The sequence below is a fragment of the Pleurodeles waltl genome, chromosome 12 (assembly GCF_031143425.1).
Source record: "Pleurodeles waltl isolate 20211129_DDA chromosome 12, aPleWal1.hap1.20221129, whole genome shotgun sequence".
In the NCBI taxonomy this organism is placed as follows: Eukaryota; Metazoa; Chordata; class Amphibia; order Caudata; family Salamandridae; genus Pleurodeles; species Pleurodeles waltl.
In genome coordinates this window covers 190,310,259-190,336,459 of record NC_090451.1, presented here as the reverse complement: position 1 = coordinate 190,336,459, position 26,201 = coordinate 190,310,259, and the positions used below count along the sequence as shown (strand labels likewise).

Genomic DNA, 26,201 nt, shown 5'->3' with positions numbered 1-26,201 from the left:
TTCCTTTTGGGATTGGACTGTTTTGCTCTGTGCCCCTTATTGCTTTCATCCTTTATTTAGGTAATTGGTGGCCAGAATTTCAGATTTGTTCTGTTTAAGGCAGCCTGATTTTGTGTCGAGACCGGAGGCTCCTATTATGCTTTCCGATCTTGCTTTATTTCGATAGCAGCAGTCAAGATAACGGAGCAAACTACAAATCCCAGGAGGCTATGCAGTCAATTGCCAATGGGGGAAAAAATTTAATTGAAGTACTGTCCAATAACATATCAGACCCATGTATAACACCTAACTTGACTGCAAACAGTCCTCTTTTCTTGCTGCTTGCAGTCAAGATAAGTATTATACTTCATTATCTATCAAGCTTTACTTGCAGATATGTTACTGATTATATTGCTTTGTTACTGCTTATTCATATTGCACGCATTCATTACAGCTTGTTGTTCATGCTTCCTGTACTCCAGTCTGTATGTTGCAGCATTGTGCATGATCGCCTTTTTCCTCGCTTTCTACGAGACTGTCTGCGCTCGCCATTTTGTTGGCATAGTCAGACTCTCAATACAGTTTTTCCCCTTGTCTTTCAAATATTGGGTATTTTGTTTGGCGTTTCCATCACCTGCTGCGGTTGCCTTTTTACCGCTCTAGTGAGGTCTGTTGTACCTGGGCTTTGTCTCCCAGCTTCAGAGCTGGTATTTCTTCTCCGATAGGCGGGGCTTAATCCCAGTTGACTCATCTTCTTCTACATGCCCCTTTTCTCCACTCAGAGGATTTTCGCTGCCCTTCTAAACACTCCCATTTACAGAAATAAAATTATTTTTTTAAACCATTTTAAAAACTTTCTGGCTGGCTTGCAACCACTTCTTCATTTTGGTCATCGAAATAATCAGCTCTCCTTGCGTACAATGTGAGGATGAGGAACAAGTCATTAGGAAACAACTTTATACAGTCTTCTCTGAAACAGTCTTTTGCAGCCTTAATTGAGAAAGTGACCAAAAATATTGAACGTTTGATCATTAACCTTATATCAAAAACACTTCCGGCCCATTTTGCCGGGGAAGGCAGAAAGTGCAAAGCAATGGATTATCCAATCACATCTTTCACGAAACCCATGTCAAAACTTAATTTTGCACTGGTGGACAGTGAGGCTCCCTCACACTTGGCAGAGGATGCAGTTCCTCGCAGACTTCCTTACAAGGAGGAGACTAACTCTAATAATAATTATAATAATTATAACCAGGTTACCTTGACACATCTAAATGTAAAGCAAAAACAAAGAATATCAATCAATCAATCAGTCAAGGATTTATAGAGCGCACTAATCACCCGTTAGGGTCTCAAGGCGCTGGGGGGGGGGGGGGAGCTACTGATCGTAGAGCCATGTCTTGGGGCGTTTCCTGAATGTCAAGAGGTCTTGGGTCTGGCGAAGGTGGACCGGTAGGGAGTTCCAGGTCTTGGCGGCTAGGTGTCAAGTTGGCGTCATCTCCTAATTTAATTTCCCACATTATTGACAGTCTATGACATGGGTGACATTGATTCTGAACATGACAAAAATTATATAGGGGACTTTGATTCCCTTCTGGGTCCTCTTCCTAAAAAATAAATAAAAAAAAACTTTTGTTTGCCTCCAAGGACCCATTTGCAGCCGTTACAGTTTTCTACACAGAGGGTTCTCCTATGTTTGACCCATCTTTGATTCACCAACCTGACTCCACTGAATGGTTCAGACAGATCATGCAAGCAAATATATTTGCTCCAGACTTCGCTTACCTTTGGATAAACAGACCGGGCCAGGCTTAAATTGGAATGTCCTAGGCTCTCACTCCCTCCAAAATCTCTTACTCCCACGTAGACCCATCTGTGATCACTTTTTTTCTCTAAATTCAGCAAAGATCCACGTAAAAGTATGGGCAAAGCATGGTCCACCTGTCAGGACAAATTGCTAGGCATTGTGGGTCCTCTGTCACAGATTTTTGATTTGGCAGAGTCGGCCAGACTGGACAATTCTTCTATAGATATAGTAAAGGGGCCCGTTACTGGTGACAGCTCCAAGGACAAGGGAACAAATCAAGATGAACAGAACAACCGTGGCAACCATGCATAAACCTTTATTATAAAGTGTGGCTCAAACAGAAATATATTTATACAAAAACATTTATTAGTTATAAGACAGATAGAAATACTCTTTGTATAAACAGAATTATAGCAACACAACAAAATAAAATAGACGGGGTGTTGAAACTTTTCAAACACTCACCCCCAGTCACAGATCTGTGTTTAATCCATTATTATTTTGCTCGCCACGTCACCCCAGTTTGGACCCAGCCATATGCAAATCAGTCTTGACCCTGTTCCCCAGGGGAACAGTCCAGCCTGAACTGCTAGGCCAGGTCCTCCCTGGACAGTAAACAAGCATCCTGGGACCGGTTTCTGGGTATCACCCTTCATCAGCCAGGCTAGCTTGAATCCAGTGGCGCAGCGAGCAAGGGACCCACGTCTGGGCATACCCCTGCCACTTAGGGCGCACAAAGCAACATCACAATACAAAATAAAACGATGGATGGAGTGTTGAAACTTTTCAAACACTCACCCCCAGTCACAGATCTGGGTTAATCCATCATTATTTTGCTCGCCACATCACCCCAGTCTTGGCAGTTCGGGCTGGACTGTTTCCATGAGGAACAGGGTCTAGACTGATTTGAATATGGCTAGGTCCAAACTGGGGTGGCATGGTGAGCAAAAGAACGATGGATTAAACCCAGATCTGTGACTGGGGGTGAGTGTTTGCATTGTTCAGCACTTTGTCCACCATCCTTTTGAGTTGCTAAAGTTGCCCTAAGTGGGATGGGTATGCCCAGACGTGGGTCCCTTGCTCACTGTGCCACTGGATTCAAGCTAGCCTGGCTGATGAAGGGTGATCCCCTAAAACCGGTCCCAGGATGCTTGTTTCTGGTCCAGGGAGGACCTGGCTTGGCAGTTCAGGCTGGACTGTTTCCATGAGGAACAGGGTCTAGACTGATTTGTATACGGCTAGGCCAAACTGGGATGGCATGGTGAGCAATGCTTCCTACACATTTGAAAAATACCAGTATGCTTCTAAAAGGTCATAATTATGCATGTTACATATGCATGGTTGCCAACATTCTTTTTTTCATTTGGAATTTGTCTGTAGATCCAGAAGTCCTTTCCCTTTGGGTGCAAAAAGCCTTTTGCTTATTAGGCAGTGCCAACTCAGCCATTACCCATGAGCACAGAAAAAGTATTTTTGATGAAACTTTATGCAAAACTCATTCACCTGGAAACCATGGACCCTTGTGTTAAAGCAGAATGGCTTCTTTTTGGTGATTCCTTCATCAAAGAACTGGGTAAATGCGTATACATTTGCTTCTCTTGACAATACCCAGCAGTCGCTTAAAGTTTTCACACAGCGTGTTTTTCTCAGGGCTGATAAAGGCGGCAGCCGCTTTACCGGCCGTAACTTCCAACATCAAGGATCCAGAGGCTCCTATAATGCCACTTCCCAGGAATACAAGCCTCAATTTTAACCACAACTCGGGCGAGATGTTTGTGGACAAGGCCAGAAAGGTTTCAGATACAGTTTTCGAACAAGCAAGTCTTTCTTCTGGCCTTCCTTTAGTAGGAGACCGTCTTTATTTATTTCTTTTAAAATGGCAGTCCATAACTTCAGGCCATTGGGTTTTGAAGACGGCCCAGAATTACGCTATAGAACTTGACTCAACTCCTTGTCAGGTAGTGTTTCTTCCTCCAAAATTTTCCACAGAAATGTCCAACCTTATTTCTTTGGAAATAGAATCTCTTAGTCAAACAGGCAATTCAGATCACTTCTCCCGACCCAGCAGGCCTTTTCAGTTCCCTCTTTTTAGTTCAAAGGAAAACAAAAATATAAGACCGATGATCAACCTCAAACATTTAAATCAGTTTATAGCATACTGGCACTTCAAAATGCAAACCATTATCCATCTCAGGTCTACTTTATAGCAGCATGACTGGATAGTTTTTTTGGACCTCCAAGACGTGTATCTATCAGTGCCCATTCTCCCAGATGACGGAAGGTTCTTCAGTGCCAATGGCTGGGACAGACCCATCATTTTTCTTCTCTTCCTTTCGATCTTTTTTCAGTCTCCTGGTGTTTTACCAAATTGATGAAACCAGTGGTAGCTTTTATCAGAGCTTGAGGAATCAAGTCGATAATGTATCTGGACGTCATCCTGTTAATGAGTCAATGCATTCTCACACTACAGCCGCAGATTCAAACTACTTGTTCTCCTCTTTTAGACCTAGGTTGTCTCATCAATACAGAAAAGTCCTTTCTGATTCCTTCAAAGCAAATAGCATTTCTGGGTTTTCTATTAAATTTTACTTCCACCACTCTGCATCTTTCTGAAAAATTAAAGACCATAAAATCACATATTATCCACATTCTTCGTAGGTCTACCATCTCTTGCAGAACTTTGACAAGAATAGCGGGGCTCCTCTCCTCTTTCATTCAAGAGAGATTTCCAGGCCACTTGCATTATCGCGCCCTTCAAAGACCAAAGATCTATCATTTGTACAGAGGTCTAGTTTTTACTGACTTCATAAGCTTAAACACAGAGTCCCAGTTAGAACTTAATTGGTGGATAGACCATTTAGATGCCTAGAACAGCAGACTATTTTTGTGTCAGCCCCAGCTTTTGTATTCGAATCATATGCAAGCCGGACATGTTGGGGTGCCCATTGTAGACACATCGAGTCTGGGGATACATGGTTTTCAGAGGAGTCCAGATTGCACATCAATTGTTTAGAGATGTCTGCAGGCTCCTTTGCCATCAAAAGCCTTGCAAAAAACAAGATCTGTTGTTGCATCCTTCTTTGCATGCACAACATTTCTGCAGTTAGATACATCAATTACTTAGTGGGGCAAAAAATCCAAGCCTCTGGCAGAACCAGCAAAAAGTTTCTGGGGATTTTGCCTTCTCAACAGAATCTCATTACAAGGAGAATACTTACCAGGAACCCAAAATTCTGTTGCAGACTGGAACTCCTGTTACCCTCAAGATTCAGGCGATTGGAAACTTCATCCCTCAGTGTCCAGGTTGCTTCTTCACATGGACCTTTTTGTTTCCAGACTTAACCATTAACTTCCTCTATTCTCAGTAGGCACCCAAATCCCTTCTCATTGACCTCGGATGCCTTTTTACAGGATTGGTCCCAGCTGGTGACTTAGGCCAATAATCCGTTTATCCTGATGAAAGGAGGAAGAGCATAAGTCTGGCACCTAAAAGCAACACTTGTCCTCGTGGTTCCTTTTTGGCAGTTTCATGTTTTGTTTCCTTCTCTTCTGGAACTGACTATGGATTTTCAAGTCCTCCTTTTGTCCTTTCCATTCCTTCTCCTGGGCATGTTAGGCAATCCATACTATCTAGTGTTAGACAATTCCATTGTTGTGTCACCATAGAAGGTAACAGGTCTTCCGAACCTACACCTTTCATTTTGGCAGAAGCTTCGGACTATATCGACAAATCCTGGGCTCTAGGAACAAGCAAGGTTTATAGCTCAGCTTGGGCTCTTAGGCCAAGCAGGTGTGTGGGAAAATACATCAATCCACTTTAAGAAGATTTAGTTTATATTGTTAACTTTCTTGCAGCGGGAGGCAGTAATGGAAAAACCTACTGTACCATAAATCTCTACAGGTCTGCCATTTCTGTCAACCATCCTTACGTCAATGGAAAACCAGTTGGAAAACATCCCGCTAGTTTGTCACCTGATAAAGGGAATAACATTTATTAATCCTCCTATTCCAAAATACAGTACGTTATGTGATGTGAATGTTTTTAATTTGTTTCGGTCTTGGCCTGGTAATGATGCATTATCTCTTAAACTGTTATCCGGTAAACTTACAATGTTAATGTGCCTTATTTCCATTAAACGCCTGTCAGAGGTTAGAGCTTTAGATATTACCTCTAGACAGTTTGCCCCTTAAAGGGGTTCTCTTTACTATCCACAAATGTACAAAGACCAATTTAACTTCTGTATTTTATCCATATTTTCCTGGCCATTCTAAACTTTGTTGCACAATGTCTCAAAGTTAAGCAACCGCATATGGTTGATCTCAGAACCTCCTCTGATACCCAGCTTCTCATTTCTTTTAGGAAACCTCACAAACCAGTTCCTTCTACAACTTTTGCTTAGCTGGGTTAAGTCCTTTGCTGGTATTGATACTTTCTCCCACTCGGCCAGAGGAGCTATGGCATCCAAAGGTTTTTGGGCTGGCTCCCGTCTGGAGGATATTCTAAGATCAGCTGATTGGTCAAATGACTGTTTTTCAAACTTTCTATTGTAAACCAGTTCGAACTGCTTGTTCTGTGGTGATTAATATACTTTAAAATAAATATAAAAGGAACCTCCAGTCTTGCATAAAATGTCGATTTTTCCATGTAATTTATGAAGGAAAGTCTTAATTTTATTAAAGACATGGAGGCGAGTATTATTCCACAGCAACATGTTTTTTTAACTTTTATCTATTTTTCCTACTCTAACAGCGACTCAAACAACTCCTACCTAACAGTCCTTCTTCCTCTCATGGATGTACAAGGTGTTCTTCTTCAGCTGACTTTTCGTTTGGACATCCGGATTGGCCTCTGTTTCTGCTGGGGATTGATCTACGTTTGAGAACTTTTGTCAATATATGTTTGCTTTTTCTTTAGCCATTTCCATTGTTTTGGCTATTTTACCTTTGTTTAATGTTTATATTTGACCTCTCACACAAGAAAAGATGACTGTTCGCAGTCAAGTTAGGTTTTATACATAGGTCTGTTATGTTATGGTTCAGTACTTGCATTACATGTTTTCTTCCCATTGGCTATTTCCTGCATAGCTTCTTGGGATTTACTGCATATCTTCTTGGGATTTGTAGATTTCTTAGTTGTTATCTTGACTGTTGCTAAAGAATTAAAGCAAGATCAAAAAGCATAATACTTGCTTCCATGTCTTTAATAAAATTAAGACTTTCCGTCATAAATTACTATGATAATCTACATTTCTGCCATAGTTTTACCCCTGGGAGCACACGGCGCCACAGCAGCATGCCTGATACATCCTTCTTTACATGTTTGCCCCAGCTGTCATTGCTCATTGTATCACGAGCATCGTCAAATAAGCCTCCTAGGTTTTGTAAAACTCCATCAAAAACAGTAAGTCCAATCAGTAGCAGGATGTTGACGTTTTTGGTAAAAACACTGCAGTAATATTTGATTTCCACTCATGATAATCAGAGCTATTCATTATTGCCTACAATTCCTTGTCTGTTATATGTTCCTAAAATTGGGCACCATAGAATTTTGGAGGGAACTTACAAGAATGACTAAATTCTGATAAACATGTAAGCTTTTATCTGCTTTATTCTTTAAATCTGATGTTTTCATCATAATGGGGTGTTTCCATATACATTTTGTTTGTCTAAATATCTAACCAGATAGACAAATGCAATTTTCCATATGTAACGGTTTTCTTTGACACTGTACATATTGTGTCATGTCAAGTGTCCTGTGTCCACAGATGCACCAAGACAGACTGCACTTACTGTTCCCCACTCCAGACCTCAGCTGTGGTGCATTTGCATGCCCCTATGTCACACCACATTTGTGGGGCCACGGTTGGGCTACTGGGCCTCAACTGTGGGGACTGTTTTTTTTTTCCCCATCTAATGTCCCAGAATCCATCCTACTCTGCAAACTGGACCACTTGCAACCCATTGAGTGCTTAACTATAGTGGTCGCAAGGGCAAGCAGTCACATGCTTCTAGGGCAAGTAGTGTGCATCAAACTCAGTAGATAAGTCACACAGCAGGGCAATAACCTATTGTTCAACCCAGTACTTGACTTTTTATTTATTAAAGAGAATATTTCAATCCACTTTAAAGCAAAATATTACACCCTTCAAAATGAAGTTACAAATAGTCACTGGTAAAAGGCCCTGTGTTGAGGGTTCAAAGCCCCCTTTGATTCCATTCCCCCAAACCCCAGTCCTTCCTTTGTCTCAAAGTAGTATGTCTTAAAGGTTTCAGACACGGGTGCAGTGCTACCCCTGGCATGCAGAGTTTGTGAACTGAGTTGTAAAGTCTTAGTCCCAGTCTTAACTTTTTCACCAATGCGAGTCCTTACCGGTCTGGACCCGCAGCATGCATGGGTTTCCTTCTTCACTCCAGGAGGAAGACGCTCTGGCTGAGGGTACATCAGCACTCTCGTCTCCAGCCTGTGGGCAGCAGGCGCAGGGCTCGCTCCTCAGAGGCTGACTGGATGCAAGTGCCAGTTTTGCTGGTAGTCTCAGCTGCTCCGCAGGCCATCTTTTAGAGCAGGATGAATTGATGTGTCAAAGGACTCTGGGCCACTCCAGGCTCTTCTTAAGTGGTGGCAGTGCAACTCTGAAACTACACTCTATGTGCGGTCAATGGCTGGAGCCTCGCAGGTCCGGTCACTTGATGCAGCTGTGCAGTCTGTTCCACCACACTTTTGACCTGCAGGGACTCGGTCTGCTTTGAGGTACAACAGTTTGGGTCCAAGTGCTGTAGTCCGCTTGCGCAAATGTCAGGATGATGATACAAGCTAGCCGTGATCAGGGGATGTGCAGACTGATCGGGCACACTTCAGACCAGCACTACATCATGGAGAGAGACAACACTTTTGTCCAAGAGAGAACGTCAGTCGGATTTGTGAGTGTCTGGCAGACGGTTACTTGGCTACTGGGACAGCTTCTCTTGCTGTGTTGGCTCACTCCTTCCTTCCTTCCACTCACGGAGGCCAGCTTCCAGGCACATCTGGGTAGGGAGATAATTATTCCTTCCAAGTCAGACTCAATGTAATGTCTCCTCACATCTGGAAAGCTAGATGTCAGCAGAAACCACTTGTGGTTGCACAACAATCATTTGAGTACTCTCCAGAGCACTTCCTTCCTTGGCCAAATAAAACTTGGAACTGGAACAAACAAGTCGGTCAACAGCTTTCACTCTTGTATAGGTTTGGGTTAGTTCTTTTTTTTGTGTGTCCTTTCCAGACTGCTTTCCAGGCACAGTCTTTTTGTAGATTGAGTCTCGTCACAGCAAGATTGTCCCTAGTTTGGAAAGCCAACATCAGAGGCACAAAGAGCCTATGTTTTCTGCACCTGGCTATCAGCAGACACACTTAACAATGACCAGGAAGAGAAGCAAAAGGTTGGCTTCATCTGAAGGATCCTTCACACTCTGAACACTAGAGAGTGCAGTCCCACCTAGCTCCCCCCCAGGATGTATCAATGGCAGTGCTCAGGATGACTAATGAGAAGCTTGTTGCAGCAAATTGACTTAATAGGATAAGTAGGCCAATGGCTTCCAAAATGGAATTTGCAGGCCTCCATTATTTTGGTTCAGTCATACGCTCTGAGTATGCACAATGCCGGCCATAAACTCAAACATACAGTGGGATATTAGCATGTAGCAGAAGAACTTTGAATGGGTTAGGAGGTCTCCTCTCCAGTGACGGAGGTAAAAAGGTCTGGCCATGACTGCTAATTTACCAAACACTATATGCTGCCATGCTAAGCCCATAACTGGGACTGAAGCCCACTGTTAAACAATTGATGGTATGCTTTGTGCACCTCTCCAGGTGGAGGACTTCACTCATGTCAATGGACAATCATAGCCTTTTTGTAACCACTCACTTAGTGTGAGTCTGGTGCCACAATCAAAAACCTGGATACAAGGTACTTGCAGTTGTGCATTCAGGGCAAGGGAGCATGACTGCACACCATGCATGGGACATTCCTGTCTTTGCACTCTAGCAAAGACCCTGCAAGCACATCAGAGACTGATGGCTACCCAGCTCCAGCCGGCCACATCAGCTTAAGTGGTTTGACTTGGGGCTTGGAAGAAGCAGCTACAGTGGGAGTCATTTTTTGCTTCATGGCACAACATACTCATTTGCCTAGTGGCAGTACCGGATTTAGAGACTTCTGATGCTGATACTGTTTGCATGCACATACCAGCTGCTGTTGGTCAACTGCTCCAACAAACTGTGTCATAAAGCAGTGTCTGTCGCGACTGAAAGAAAATTGATGGAACAGCTCTTCTTTCAATACATTCATCTTCTGCTCCCTGTGAACCACTTTGCTTTCTCTTTTGAATTCTGTTTTTGCTGCCCATGTTCAGGTCCTGGCCTTCACCTTGCTTGTATGACTGTACTTGGTTTATAGTTCTTGTGGACACAGGGCCAACTGTACCTTTTTTAATATGTAGTGTCCTTTCCTTCACAATGAGCCTGGAGGGCCTGTCCAGTTGTTTCATTTACTGTGGGATGATCTACAGAACTTGTGGTTGAAAAGATTTCTTGAACCTTTAACTCTAAGTGTTTCGCGGTTCCTGCACTTCCTACAAATTTAATACGACTGTGCATTATGTCAGAAACCTTTTTCCAATATTGAGACTTAGTTTGCTTATATCATCAGTAAATGTTGGTTTATTTTGGCTAGCTCACCGTTCCACATCTAAATCCTCCAACCTTGCCGGGTAATAGATGTTGGTGGTAACCTCGAACATTACCACTTCGATTCCCATGCAATTTGTGGAAAAAGATCTAACCCTTACATTCATTACATTTGCATGCCCAAGGTGTCAACTAGAAAATATACGAAAAGACCTTTTAAAATATTTTTTTGGAGCAATCTTATTATTGAAAATAAAGCTTGAGTTGCGATTATTATACAGATTAAACACATTATTGTAATAATAATTATTAGAATGGTGAAAAATGCAAACAATTGAGCCATATTTATTGTTAATAATGTTACTCCTATCTGTTACTAGTACCTATGCGCATAGCGGGAGTATCCCCCTGCCACACCTGTTTGAATGATCTAATCCCCATACCTTGGTATTATGTGTCAGGAAATCGGCCTCCGTGCACTCATGAATGCACTTGTGTAAGTGTACAGGGCTATCCTCCTTCTTAGGATGAATGCCGGGGTCAGCAGTGCTGCATCTCCGTCTCAGCAGTTCCGTGATAACCTCAGCATGAATTGCTCTTCTTACCGAGCTTAGCAGGAATGCTATTGTATAATAAACTATCCTCGTACTTTTCCAGAGATGCAGAACAGTGTCTTTAGTTTGTCTAAGAAGAAAGAATAGTCTCCTAGGAGCACAGAAAAATATGTACAACTCTGGTATTAAATGTGCAGGCTACAGGTTGACGGTGCCTACCAAGTTAAAAAGGAAATCTAAAATGGAGACTAAGCCCAGGCCCTACAACATAATATGTCTGCAATTCCTTAATCCTTTGTGTGGAAAAATCGCCTGCTGGCTATCTAGCCTTCCTATCTAGTGCCTACTACTGGGGTAAAATGCACTCCTTTTCTCTGATTTATTTGCCGTGATTTCCTTCACCTTGTAGTGCCTTTACCTCAGTAAGAGTCTTCCTTGATTTCGGTGTGCCTGCATGCCAACAAAAATGGGGAACCGACAACGAAGCCCATAAAATAAAAAATAAATAAGTAGTGTATTTATTTGCTTAATGCCTCTGACACCAAAGGCATGTTTTTCAGTAACTTTAAACAACTTCATTCGGAAATAATCCAGTCAAAATTAAGTTGTGTTTAAAATGAAATGAAATTGTGCACTATGGATAGTAAAATAAAACTTGCATCAAATGGTGCTTGTAATATATGGACTAAGTTTTTTAGGACTCTTACCAGACAGTTTTTAGTTGTCTGTTGGCAAAAGCCTATTGTGGACCATAAATCTTACAGTGGGCTTAGAACTTGCCCGCTGCTCATCATTGTTTGACTTTATTGTTCTCATTTGCTTGCTTATTTAATGCATTGCCTTTCTCTTCTTTGTCCCCGTCTTGTGGCATATAGTCTCTTTATCCTTTGTTTGGCTGACTTGTGCGCTTCCACTGCTAACACTTAAGAAGTACTATTTTTCTTTATTTTTAAGCACTCAATGAGAGTACATTGTGTTTTCTTATGCTCTTTTGTGTGCTGCTTACCACCATATCCCCCGATATGCTAGCTGAATAGCACTTTTACAGACACAAAAATGTATTTTGTTATTTACCAATCTAGGGTGATCCCAGTCACAGATTGGTAAATAAAAGAAAATTGCTTCTGCTTTATTCAGTAGGTAGGTGCATGCATGGTGACGTATGTGTACATGCCTACCGAATGATGCAGCTGGCAAAAGTGGCTGTGTCATTGCACACATAGGATTATGAAAATAGATGAAAGTGACTAACTTGTGGGACTGTAGAAGCGAAGGAATTCAACAGAGAGACAAAGCATGTGTTAGCTCCAACTATCACAAAACAGAAACCTCTGCCCCGGTTTTGGATCACTTAGTGCTGTACTTCTACCAGCCTCCTGTGGGTTCCTAAGATCTTGCTGGAGGGTGCAGAGCAAAATGGACTGGGATATACAGATGGCTGGAATGATGAATGGCAAGGGTGGTAGGATGTTGAGATGCCTTTGGTTGGAACGAAGATCAGTCTGGCTGCTGAATTCTCAATGATCTACCGGAGATAGATAAATGGCTTACACCACTGCTTCCATAGGTGGAAAGGCGGTCAGAATTTTACCACAGCACCGTTAGCTGTAAAAAGCAGGTGGGATCTGTTTAAGTATGTGATCCATGAAAGAAGGAAGGGAATCAAAAGTGATCCATAAACAAATGGCTCTGATGAAACAGTGAGTCAAATCCTAGGTCATTCGGTCACCACTTTGGGACCCTGGTACAGGAGGTGCCAAAGATCAGTACCTCTTTCGTGGAGGAGCTTCACTATAATGAAGTAGACTCTATTTAGTTCTCGCCCGTTGTTTTCTTTTCCCCTTGTAGTATGCATATTTCAGTTTACATCCAGTGTATCCTTCATTGTTGACACTTACACCTCCTTCTGCCCTAGTTCCTCACACATTTCAGCCTTTACAAAAACATTCTTGCAGAAATAATGGCATTTCTAGTACAGATTGTGAACAGTGCTGATGGGTGCCCAGAAGTTGTGCTTGCACTCAGTAGGGACCAAACTGAGCTGATTGGGCTGGATTTTATTTAAGACAGCCTAGTTTTGAACTCTAAAACCACTATCTGTTGTTTATGATAAGTTTCTGGATCCTGAGTTTTGATATGTTTTGCCATTCCAGAGTATGGTATCTGTGAGAACCTACGAAAGCTTGAAATCAGCGGTGTATCGTGTCAAGATGTGTACGTGAAGCGTGAGTATCGATCAAAATCCTCTACAGATATTTATTGCCACAATGATTTTACTACACTGTAGTCATGTCAGACAAAAGCAGGGACAAGGTTTACTTTTAGCTAAAGCAACAGCACCTCTTGTTCCCTTGAGAGCAGTTCAAGCACAGTAGAAATGGTGATACAGGGCTAGGAGGAAATATAATTCTCCTACACAAATAGCCCTGCATACAAGGCTACTATTCACAGGGTTAGCAATCCTACTAGCTAGAAACAATATAGGCTAACAAAAACAGACCCTAGTATTACGAAATGTGGAGTCTAATATTCAGTGGTATGTGTGGCTCTAGATACACATACTCTGCATACTCCTGTCATCTAGTGATGGGTCTATATCTTTGCAAGTTGTTTTTCTTCAAAGAAGTCTTTCGAGTCATGAGGTGGTGTGATTTTGATTTGATATTTATAATGCACACAACTGCCCCAGGTCATCTCAGCACTACCACCAGAGAAACTGAGTGACTTTATAGGGGTGAAGTGAAAAGTTTTCAACTGCTCCTTGACTAGCAGAAGGTTAGGCTGGTTCCTGAGATATGGCATCTGATTCCTCCCAAAAATGCTCTCCGAATTATCCGAGTAACTCCTTGGTGATAGTGCGCATGGCCATCGACTCCATTGTTAGATTGTTTTCTCCTCGCCATTGGGTTTGGACGTGTCTGCCTCTGCTCCATGCTTCAACTCCCATCAGTATGCTTCTTCGGTTGTTTACTGTCCTTGAATGTATTGTTTTCGATGGTGCTTTTCCACATATGTGCCTTTCAAATAATTAGTTGGTTCGGCACTGTGCATTCGGGCCTACCCTTCTGTGTATCACCTGCTCCTTCAAAAATGCATTTCTGGTGATGAAACACACACCTTCAAGTTTTTGACTTCGTAGTCATGGGAAATATACACACGCTGACTTACACCTTGTGTGCAATTTTGGCTTTCACCTGACCAAGGAGGCCGACTGAGATGCCTGTACATCACTTCATTCAAAGACAACCCTTTGGGATCGCAGGGCTCGTAGACTCGAAATGTCACAGAAGGCTATGGGCTACACTCCGACCTCTTTGTCGAGGAATATACCCAAGAAGAGCCCAGCACATGAGAACTGTTGCCCCTGCCCCTGCCCCTGCCCCTGTCCCTGCCCTGCCATCCAAGACGACCGAGAAATCTGTGTGCTCCCCACTCCCACTACCGAAGGTTGCCGGATCACTATTGCCTTCTGGCCATGGTCAGATCTGAAAATCTGGTTCTCCCGCCCTGCCCTCAGGCCCAGCGCCGAAGTGTGCTACTAAGGCTAAGCCTTTTGCATAGGCAATAACCTTCTTGGATCGAGAGCATGTTTCGGCACCGACCCGACCTTTGGGGCCAACCTGGAAGTTGACTCCATCTCCCTTGGTGCAGAAGAAGTCTCAGCCTTTGAAACCAGAACACTCTGTACCGAAACCTTCAGAGCAAAAGACTCAAGAACAACTTCCACATGAAAATACAGATACAAGTGGGGATGGACGAATTATTGCTACCCCTTCCTCTCCTCCACCTCCAAAGAGGAAATTGACCTTTGGATAGGCACTTGATCTACCTCTTTCTCCTAGGAAGAAAACCAAGCCCTGCCTTCATCCTCCTTCTACACCACCTCCCCATCCACCACCTTCACTATGACCTCCATCCCTGCCTCATTCTCCTCATCCATTATCACCAACAAAATGATCCACTGGATACCTCACCTCAGTGATCACCATAGTCCGACACCAGTGGGCTTGAGGGGGGGAGCAGGGGGACAGAGGACATTAGCAGATCCTTCCCCTCCTGAAGACTCCACCACCTACCAGGAGGTGATTGCGAAAGTGGCAGCTGTTCGTAATGTCAAATAACATAAAGAATCTCTAGAACAGGATTTTCTATTTTACAGTTTGGCTTCTACGCATAGAGACACACAGTACCTGCCCATGTTACCTTTTATGATTTATGATTTATGATGCTGATGACATCTTCAAGGACCCTGTCAGAGCCAGAGTTATTCCCAGTAGAGTGGACAAAAAATATAAAACATCGCCATCAGACCCCTTATTTATTTGGAGTCCAGTACCACCAGACTCCATTGTCACAATCGCTGCACACAAGAAGGCTAATAGGCTACCGGGAATATCCCCGCCCCCTTCAAAAAGGAAAGTAAGCCCATAGATGCTGCTGGGAAGAGGATTGCTGTGCAGGCTGCTAACCATTGGCACATTACCAATTCTCAGGCCCTGTTGGCCCCTTATGATAGAGCCCAGTGGGACGAGATGGAACAACTTTTACTGTACCTCCTGGATGGACATAGAAAGAAAGGGCCAACAGATTGTTACAGCGGGGCAGGCTATTACTAACAATTCTCCTCGCTCTGCTCTCGATGCTGCGGATACTGCAGCTAGAGGAATTAATACTGGTGTCCTCCTTAGGCAACATTCTAGCTTGAGGTGTTCGGTCAATCAGGCAGTTCTAAACATGCCCTTTTATTAAGAACACCTCTTTGCCTCACAGGAATATCTTAGAAAAATCAAGGATACCAACATGGCCAAAGCAATGGGAGCGTTACAAACTGCCACTCCCAGTGGCTCCTTTTGTCATCCAAGCTACAGGCCTACATATAAGCCCACCTCCACAGAGGCATCCACCTCCTAACATAAACAACCCCAAACCTCTTACACCAAGAGTTACTATATAGGCTCCTTCAGAAGAAATAGTAACAACAGTAGGGGCAAGGGTGCCTCTGCTTGCGGAGCAACACCCACTGCAAAACAATGACTACCCTATTCGCCCCGCCTCACCCCCTAAACCACACAACAACTGTTGGGGCAGACTACAGTATTTTCACCCAGTCTGGGTTACCATCACCATAGACAAATGGGTATTAGCCATTATCCAACATGGCTGTTGTCTGGAGGTCATCACCACACCGCCCAACATTCCATCTCACGCTCAGAGGTTATCACAAGAACATCAGACACTTCTCAAGCAGTAAGTCCTATCCCTTCTTCTCAAAGGGACCATAGAACCCTTTCCATTTCAACACCAAGGCTAAGGGGTATAAACCCTATACTTTCTAATGCTAAAAAAAGACAGGTATCTGAGACCTATCATAGATCTCAGGCCTCTACACCAGTACATCCTATGAGAACACTTTCACATGGTCACCTTGCAGGTTGTTGTACCGCTTCTTCAACCGGGCAACTTCATGGTAAAATTAGACCTGAAGGACGCTTACTTACGCATACCAATAGACCCTACTCACTGCAAATGCTCAAGATTTATGATAAGTCAAACACTGTCAGTTCAAAATTCTTCCATTCAGGGTGATTACCGCACCTTAAGTGTTCACAAAATGCCTGGTGGTAGTCACAGCACATCTATGAAGACAAAATGTTCATGTATTCCCCTTCTTAGACAGTTGGCTTATCAAAGTCAGTACACATTAGAGTGTCACAGCACATTCGGATAACAGTGGATCTCCTTCACATCCTGGGATTTACTATCAGCATCCCCAAGTTTCACCTTGAACCTTTACAGGTCCAGCCTTACTTGAGAGCAATCCTAAACGCATGGTTAGGGCTAGCCTACCCCAGTCCTACTCAGATTCAGATCTTTCAGGCAACTTACCCCAGTTCAAAACAAACCAGACTCTCACAGTGAGGATGGTTATGCGTCTGCTATGAATATTGACATCCTGTATGGCCATAGTTCCTCATGCAAGGTTGCACATGCGTCCTGGGCAACAATGTCCAGCTCGCCAGTAGTCTCGGTCACAGGGCCTTTTGGAGGATCTAGGATTGATAGACCACCACACACGCACACAGTTCTCTGCAGTGGTGGAACACCAACAGCCGGTTAAAGGTGTGGCCTTCTCTGGACCCTGTTCCTCCACATCAAAGTCACCACGTAGGCATCACAAACAGGTCTTGTAGGTGAGCACCCCAACCCAACAGTACAGGGTCTTTGGGATGCCAGCCATTCTCTACAAATCAACTACCTAGTGCTTCAGGAGGTCTACCTAGCACTGAAAAATGTCCTTTCTCACCTGTCTCACAAGGTTGTCCTTGTTTGGACGTACATCGTGACAGCCATGTGTTACCAACAAGGGGATGTGAGGGGAGAGTGGGGCACAGTCTTCACAACTATTGCCTCTGTCTTAGACCACATGGAGGTGGCCCTTCACCACAACATTCATCTGTTGGTGGAATACCTCCTGGGAACCGACCGGGTTTTTCAAACCTGCTCAGCAGGATGCAGCTACAAGTCCACAAATGGGAACGCCATCCACACGTCCTTTTTCCGTACTCCCAGAACTGGGTTTCCCTCAAATCAACCTTTTCGCCACCGCAGAAAACACCAAATGCCAAAACTTCAGGTACCCACGCCTGATTTTTCCAAGGACCATGCACTATGGATTAGTTTGTCAGGGATATTTGCCTACACTTTTCTGCCTCTCCCACTTCCCTTCCTGGTTCGGAAGTTCAGGCAAACTTCTCTAACAATGATGCTAGTAGCTCCCAGATGGGATCAACAGCAGTGGTTCACAACAGTCAAAGCATTTATGGAAGCACTCAAAGGGGTTATTCCGCCATGGGATCCTCCAGCACCATACTGGAACCCTAACATTGTTCTCACAAGACTTATGGGTCTCCTATTTGAGCCCCTACACTCATGTCCCCTTTGATTTCTTTGATGAAAAGTGGCATTCTTAGTTGCCATTACCTCACTAATGCGTATTAGTGAGCTCCAGGCTTTAACCTTAGAAGTACCCATCTTTCAAATACTTGGAGACAATGTGGTTCTCCAGTATAACCTTAAATTCCCACTTAAAGAAGTCTCACAAGTTCACCCCAGTCAGGCCATTGAGCTGCTATTTTTCCCCCTCAACCAGATTCATTTGATGAAAGAGCTCTTCAAACCCTAGATGTCAAAAGGGCACTCACGTTCTATATATATAGATAGAACTAAAGTCTTCGGGGAAAACGAAACAACTCTTTATAGCCTTTTTTCCATCTCATAAAGGCAACCTTATGTCCAAATCGGGCATAGCCTGATGGATAGTCAAATGTATTCAAACTTGCTACCACAAGGCTAAAAGACCTTTACCTGTTTCTCCCAGAGCACACTCCACTCACAAAAAGGGAGCAACCTTGGCCTTTCTTGAAAATATCCCCATAGCTGAGTAAGCCAGTGCATGGTCCACACTACACACCTTCACCAAGCACTACTTTGTGGATGTTCTAGTATGCCAGCAAGCAAATGTAGGACAGGCAGTGCTGCGTACTTTTTCAAAATACTGCAACAGGTTAGACACCACTTCTAAGGAGGGACTGCTTTACAGTCTATGCAGAGCATATGCATCTACAGCCACACATTCCATCACACTAAATATGTTACCCTGTATAGTGCTGTAGATTCACATGCGCCCTCCCTCCTTCCCGGATGCTGTGTCCATTGCAGTTACACAGGACTACAAACAAATGATTACAGGGTAAATAACATATTCCTTTTTACAAACATGGGTATAATTTGACCATATCAGTCTTAAATTTGTGATTTACAATGTTAGGTTTTCTCCTTTAAGAACCTGTGTGGATATGTTAACCAATGTTTTCAGTGTTCCTTGTGATATATTTTAATTTTATGCTTTAAGAACGGTTTACTCTTACAGTTCTGCTGTCGCATTGGGATGGAGTTATGTTTCATGTATTCTTCAATATAACAAAGCCCAGAAGAAGCTAATATTTTAAACCGCGAAAAATGTGTTGGCTGTCTTGTGAGAAAACTCTTGACTGCTGTGATCTGGAGCTCTTTCTTCAGAAAAGAGAATGATCATATAGCATACCTTGAGAAGCATCTGTTACAGACTATCAAGAATGATGTGATTAACCAACCATATTGTATTTATGAAACTAATTTATTTGTGCATAACGTTGCCACTTGTGATATTATTCATTCTGAAATTGTATTCAAGTTGGTAACATTTAGGTTCTATACATTTCTGTAGGCTGGTGACTGATTTTGTTTGACTGCAGGGCTTGTGGTTCATGACAGGGGGGTGATAAACAGAATGTCAACTCAAACTATTAAGATTACCGGTGTAGCAACATACCACTTTTCTGCTTATCATATATATTTCTAAACTGTAAACATCTATAGGCAAACCTAGTGCTACTCGCCTGTATAGTTTTAAGATTGAGTTCCAGCCTTCCCTTTTCTGAAGTACTTGTCTCTGTTTTCACCTTGGAGGTGGTAAATATTAGATAATGCTTGAGAAGGAGAATGCTTGAGAATGACAGCCATGTACTCAAGCGATTTGTGCATTGCTGAAGGAGGCTGTAGAGACTAAATCAGTGATACTCAAAGTACGGGCTGGGGGGCTATATGCGTCCCTCCTGACCTTTAAGTGTGGCCCCTTGGTAAGCATCATCAACTGGGCTGCTGTTTACTTGAGAGAGCACTACTGTTCCAAAGGATGTCAACTAATTGGGCAAGCTGACTAAACTAACTTATTAACTGAAGTCAGAGAAAAGAAGTAAGGTAGCCCTGGACCACTTAACTTTAGAAACCCATTCTTTTTTAAATAATCTTACAGCGGACGTGAAAAAAATATGAAAGTCTCTGGAAAAAATCTAAAAAAGTGTTTCTTTAATATGCAGATGCGTTTCACCTTAGTATTAAAGGGATAGTTTGCAAACATGAATTTTGAGACATTAATGCTTCCCCCTAACCTAGCAACAAGACAAATAGTGAACTAAGAGACAAGTCAGTTGTTACGTTCACACGGCAAGCCAAACTTTTTGGCCCCCTAGAAAATGTTTCTGAGTACCCATGAACTAGATGGAAGGCCTTACTACAAATAAGCAAGCTAATGTTTAGGTTCTCCTGCAAATGCCAATCTGACAAACAGCTTCCCATATTTAAAAAGAGATTCATTTGCTGCAGAGTGAGAATAGAGGTAAAATGGACCACAAACAAATAAACTAACTTTCTGTACTCTAAATGGCTTCCAAAGAGTACTTCTTTTCAAAGCTGTATATCAGAATCCTCCTGCGTCTACATCAGAATTGGAGATTTCTGTAGGTAGTTAAAACAACCAATACAACAGCAAATAAAACATAGTAGTAGTGTTGCCACACAACATCGTACCTCTCCATTTTAAGTTAATTACCGTAGTTGTCCCTTTCATTGAGCCTTTGTTTCTAATACTTGACACTTGATGTTTTAATTTAATTCAGGTTTTTATTCCCTTTTCACAAGTACAGTTCTAGGTTTGGAGCTTTAAAGGCATTGCCCCTACAGACAAAACATAAATATATTTGAAGTGCAACTAGCAGTTTTATGGATGACGACACATTGAGGTGTATTCGCTTAATCATTTTGGGAATTTGTAAAGCGCAGTGTTCACCCAAACTGGATGTCTTGATGCTAAGTTAATTTGTACATAAGGCTCATTGTTGAGAAATTGTCCAACAATCACTTATCTTATAGCCTTCATCGTACAGCACGCACTGCAGGAGCGTTTATTATTTTGTAGCACTGAAAATATCACGTGTTACTGTTTTCCAGTATAATGGAAATCAGTATAATTAGCCTGCTTAGTTGTCTTCGCTGGGTGTGATCTGCAGGTTACCAATAGATGTCAGTAGTGATTGCAACTCGTTGAGTGGTCTGACCTGACTGTAAGTAGACACATATTGCCATAGCTTATAACCTACATCTTGTTTCTGAGAGGACCACAAGCACAGATGCATGTCTGTCTGCTGCGGTTTGGAACGCATTACCTCTGAAAAAACTTGTGGCTTCAGTTTATTTAAACTCAGAAGCCAGTAGAAAAGTGTCCTAAAAAACTCTTACCCATAGGTATGCATGCCATTGGTTTTATACTCTAACTACTCAAGAACAAGTAAAAACAAAAAAACAGCGACACTTAATCCGAGTATTTTCTTAGAATTTATATATATTGTGAATGTCATGGAAGGAAGCATTTGATATGTAGTAAGATTGTGACTTTGTATAAATGGACACTTCTTCCGGAGTGTGATGGGTTTTTCAACTTTGAGACATGCAGCAAGAGAGATGGTAAATATTAAGGAGAAGTAACATTTTGGCAGCTTTAAATAGTAGAAGAATCGCATATGAATTTACTCTATTTTCCAAAACTACCAGTCATGATTAATAAGTGTACAGTCTGCTGTAACACTGTGAAGAAATGTCTGAATCAATGGAAAAGTGGAACTGACAGCTGTTTTATGATCTAAAAACATAACCTTCCAGAGGCTACTTAAAAGCAAGTAGTCAGTCAATGACAAGTTGACATTAGTTAGAGTTAGACATCTGACTGATTCTTGTTTACCATATCTACTTTTCAGAGTCTCAAGCATGGTTGAGATGTATGTTTACCTGCAGCGCAGTGGATTTTGCAAGTTTCCTATTATATTCAACATAATATGTGGAGGAACTGTTTATAACTCTTCATTAAGGACTTTGAGGTGAACCTTGGTATAAACAATAGACGCACTCACACAATTTCAGTTCAAAACGTTATTGGTTGTTAAAGCCTCATTTTTTTAACTTGTGCATTCAGTGTAGGCTCTCCCGGTTTGCACTTTGATTTTACAGAGCGTGGGAGTGGAGATGAGTTGAGAGAATGGCCGATCTAGGAAAGTAGTGGGCAAGTGTGAGTGGATGGTGTGGTTAAGATAGTGTTGCTAAATGGTAAGAGACCGTGGTTGGTGTTTCAGATGATGAATTTATCTTTAAAAATCTGTTCAGTCAACTGCAAATTAAATCAACGAAGTTGAGTTTAGACTTTTATCTTTTTTTGCATTACATTACAGTTTTTTGCTCCCATAATGTGGTTTTAATGTGCACTCATTTGAAAGCTGTCTCTGCAAAAAGTCTGGTTGGCTTTTACAGCTTAGGCTTTGGAGCCTTTGGCTCTTGCAGCACACATTTAATCTGGGGCTTTGGGTGCCCAAGCTAAAGTTCTCCCCTGGTTTGATACTCATGTGAGATGAACGGACTTCATGTATTATTAAAGAGAATAAAGGCTCATCTGTGAAAGATAATGTGTACAGTTTATTGCCTCATATACTAAAATTATCTTCTTTGGCACTCAAGCTTCACTTGCCAAACATTAGAATCATCCGTTCCACCAAAGTGTTGGTCACAATATTTCCACAACCTGGAAAGTCAGAAACCGAGTTTTTCTTTTATGCATTTCAACATTGTGCTTCATTGTTTTTACATTTCTTGTTATTAATTTTTATAGTTTATACAACCAACAGTCAACCAAAACAAATATTTCCCTGACATTCTACAGCCCCGACCACCAGAAACGGACAACATTTCTCTGCGTCCTGACAGCGAAGAAAAAGAAAAGATCCAAGATATGGTTATATTAAGTATATACTAATACAACATGTTTGAACTACATCGTAACAGTCATGGAATGAAAACAAGTCCACTAACCACCCTGTATCTTCCTGTGTTTGAGGACATTCTCTCACCTTATATACAGTTTCTTCAGACACAGAACATCTGAGGGAGGGAGGCCACCCACCAATATTTTGTTATGTTCCTTTTTAGCAGAAGATGACCTGTGAAAGTGAGCCTGCGCATTGCCCAACTTCTACATCTGACATGTTACCAAGCAGGGTAGTTCATGGACTGAGTGCCAGGGGAAATCCTATAACTTGTTTGAGTTCCATGTGTACCATCTGCCTGCTAGTAAGCCTGAATCACTGGGCATCTAAAGAGCCATCAGCAGCTTGACATCTACCCCCCCCAAAAAAAATCTTGCATAGCAGAGATGCTGTATAATAAATATGATGGTAGTAGTTAAAGTGTATGGGACAGAGATGGTACGAGATAACCAACATTCGGGCCACCCTTCTAGGTTCTACCCAGTCCTCTTTCTCCAAGATACCCAGGTCCTACTCGCATCTCTGGGTTTTAAGGAATGGGGGCCACTGACCACCATTGCTCGATAAATGAAGGAGATATCCTTAGCCTCTTGTTGTAAACAGAGGAATATTTGTGAGTTATGGAGTTCAAAATCTACTTTCAACTGCCTCATAGAGGACTCCTCCCCTACATTTCATAGTGTGGAGATCCCAATAGAGTCCCAGACCTTGAATCCCGGCAATATGCTAAAGACGACAGACACGTCACATGCCAAAAGGGCATCTTGTTGGTTATCCGTTTGTACTAGCCCATCCCCATCAGGGCCTTCTGCCTGCAGATCAAGGGAATACATGTGACCTGTGGGAGATGATGGAGGACCTGCGTGCCATACAGCACCAATAAAAGCTGACGGACACCAAGAGTCTCCATCTCAAAGCTGACTCGTGGGGTCTGACCCATCTACGAAGAGCCAATCATTCATAGGAATTAACTGCACTGCCTTGTGGTATGGCATAACATCTGCAATCCCTAAACCCCCATTGTACTGGGATTGAATACATTTACAGAAGGAGACCCTGGAATCCCTCCAGAGGTAACTGGTGAAGTTGGATTCAAATGTGCAGAGAAAGCTATCTGGGAGAGGGAACGGGTAGTTCTGCAGGATGTAGAGCAGTTCAGCTAGAGAAATCATTTTAAAGATAGCACCCGCCACATGAAACAAAGTGGCAGTTGGCTCTATTCGTCCATTTGAGATCTAAGTTTGGTCAGGCGTGGGAGGCCATTCAGGTCCCAATCAATGCTATGCTTTAAATTTCGACTTTAGCTTCAGAACTCTGCCATCTGCCAGTAAGTAGGGCACACGTCTCCTCAAGTTCCAATTGACTTGAAGACCCAAAACCTCCCCGCATCTGGCGAATCCTCGGGATAGTGAGGGAAGGCCTTCCCAAATACAGTAGGACTTCATCTGCTGAGAGCAATGCGGTCCGCATGGTTTCCACCCCAGCAGGTGCCCCAATATTGAGCATCCAACCTGACCCTCATCGTGATCTGCTCAATCACCAGGTGGAACAAAAGTGGGGACAGAGGGCACCCTTGTTACCATACTGGATCATGAAGGGATCTGATAATATGTTGTTGACCTGCCCAGGGAGACAAACATGAAAGCTTCACATGCAATCAAAATCAGGGGCCACATTTCGTCTTCTCTAGAAGGGAGTGTAGATATGGCCAACCCACATAATCCTAGTTCTTTTCAAAACCTGTCAAAACTAGGATGGCCGATATTTGGAGCCAAGCCGTATGAGCCAAGGCTACCTACAGTCTTCTAATGCAATGTTTAGTACCCACTTTTTGGCATAAAGCCATTTTCCAGTGTATGAGGGATAAGATCATCCCTGCCAGCCTGCTTGTGAGCATTTCCCAGAGAACCTTTGCCTCAACATTGGTCAGGGAGATGGGTCTATAAGGTGCACTGCCAATGGAGGAACGTTTGTACTATGTGCATTACATCAGTCGCAGCTCCTCTAGGTCCTTTGAAAGCATGCCCTCATGAAGTGCCTGTTGGAACATAGCTAGCGTGTGAGGGATAAAATCAGAGGCACAGCATTTAAACAATTTAATGGGGAAGCCATTAGGTCCTGGGTTTTTACATTTGGCATGTCTCTGAGCGTAGACCGCAGCTCCTCCTTTGACAACGGAGATGCAGGACATTTTTCTGCACGTCAGACATTCTAGCCAGCAGGAGGTCCTGTAACATGGGCCTTTGGAGTTCGAACCCGCTGGCATTTTTTTAGCACAGTCCTTAGCGAAAACATTAGCACTGCCCTGGAAGTCCCCTACCACCCCAAACGTAAGATCATTTATGTGTGATATCCACTGGGTCTCCTTTATCCTGTTTGCCAGCCAATAGATTTGTTTTCCTACCTTGTCTCCAGTCTTGTCTATTTTTTGTTGGGATGCTAGCCATGCCGTTTGCACAGTCAAGGAATATGGCCTTAAGCTTCTCTCATTGAGAGCAGATGCAATTTTTCCACTGAAGGAGATAATGCCCCCTTCATCTCAAGCACCGCTAGTTGTCCTCATGCTCAGTAATCTCCTTTAGGTGATCCTATTTCAGTTTAGCCAGGCATGCCATCATCTTGCCCCTTAAGATCACCTTAAGTGTCTCCCAGAGGACAACTGCAGAAGAAGCCAAACCTGTGTTGTGCTGAGAGATTAGGTCTATATCTGTCTTCCCTCACTTCTTCGATAAATTTGACATCTTGTAAGTGCCAGCTGCTGATTCTTCAACTTCCTGCCTACCCCAAGCATGCCGCTGGTAGGCTCCCCTCCATAGGGGAGTAGTCAGAGAGCCATCCGGACAAAATGTGAGCACTACTTATAGCACAAAGGTCACAGCTGGAGCAAAGAAGTGGTCTATCTTCAATTGATTATGAATGCTGTAGGAGTGGTGTGTCTGTTGTAGTTTTTCAGGGCTACAAACCCTCCAAACATTGCTCAGACTCATCAATTCAGTCCACACTGCCAAGAGTTTAGCTCTGGTGCCTTGAGGACCAGTACTGTCCAGATTGGAATGCATAACCGAGTTATACTCTACTCCCACCACTGTCCTGCCCAAGGAGAGTTTCAGCAAGAGGGCAGCAAAGTGTCTGCAATCACTGACAGGGTCACATATACTTTCTCAGTATTCCACATTCTACCCTCTTTTGGCCTGATATGGCAACCCAGCGGGTTAAACTCCTCTTTTACTTCCAGAGGAAAGGTTTTACGGAGAAGGAGGGCAACCCCGAATTGCAAGTGACTCTGACATGATATACTCTGGTGTACCCAAACCTGCCCAGAAATTGACAATTGGTACCCACCAGGTGTGTTTCCTGCAGCAGAAGAGCTGCAGGTGATCGTTTCCCGGCCTGCCGCAGTCCCTCCCCCCCCCTTTTAAATTAATTGTTAAGGCTTTAACATTCCAGGACATAAACTTAGTACTCAGTGTGCCAGAGTCATGAAACATCAGAAAGAGCAGTTGGCACATTGG

General features: G+C 42.9%; 1 protein-coding gene across 5 annotated transcripts in view; it reads left to right on the top strand.

The window, feature by feature from the left end:
• Nucleotides 1-26,201, top strand: part of FBXO31 (F-box protein 31) — a 205,776-nt gene that overhangs the window by 41,004 nt on the left and 138,571 nt on the right. For 4 of the 5 annotated variants that reach the window (XM_069216501.1, XM_069216502.1, XM_069216503.1 and 1 more), the window contains one exon: nt 13,156-13,227. The exons of the other annotated variant lie outside the window; for it this stretch is intronic. In XM_069216501.1, coding sequence (XP_069072602.1) covers nt 13,156-13,227 — 72 coding nt within the window. Of the gene's footprint in view, nt 1-13,155; nt 13,228-26,201 lie in introns of those variants that run through there. 5 annotated transcript variants of the gene reach the window in all.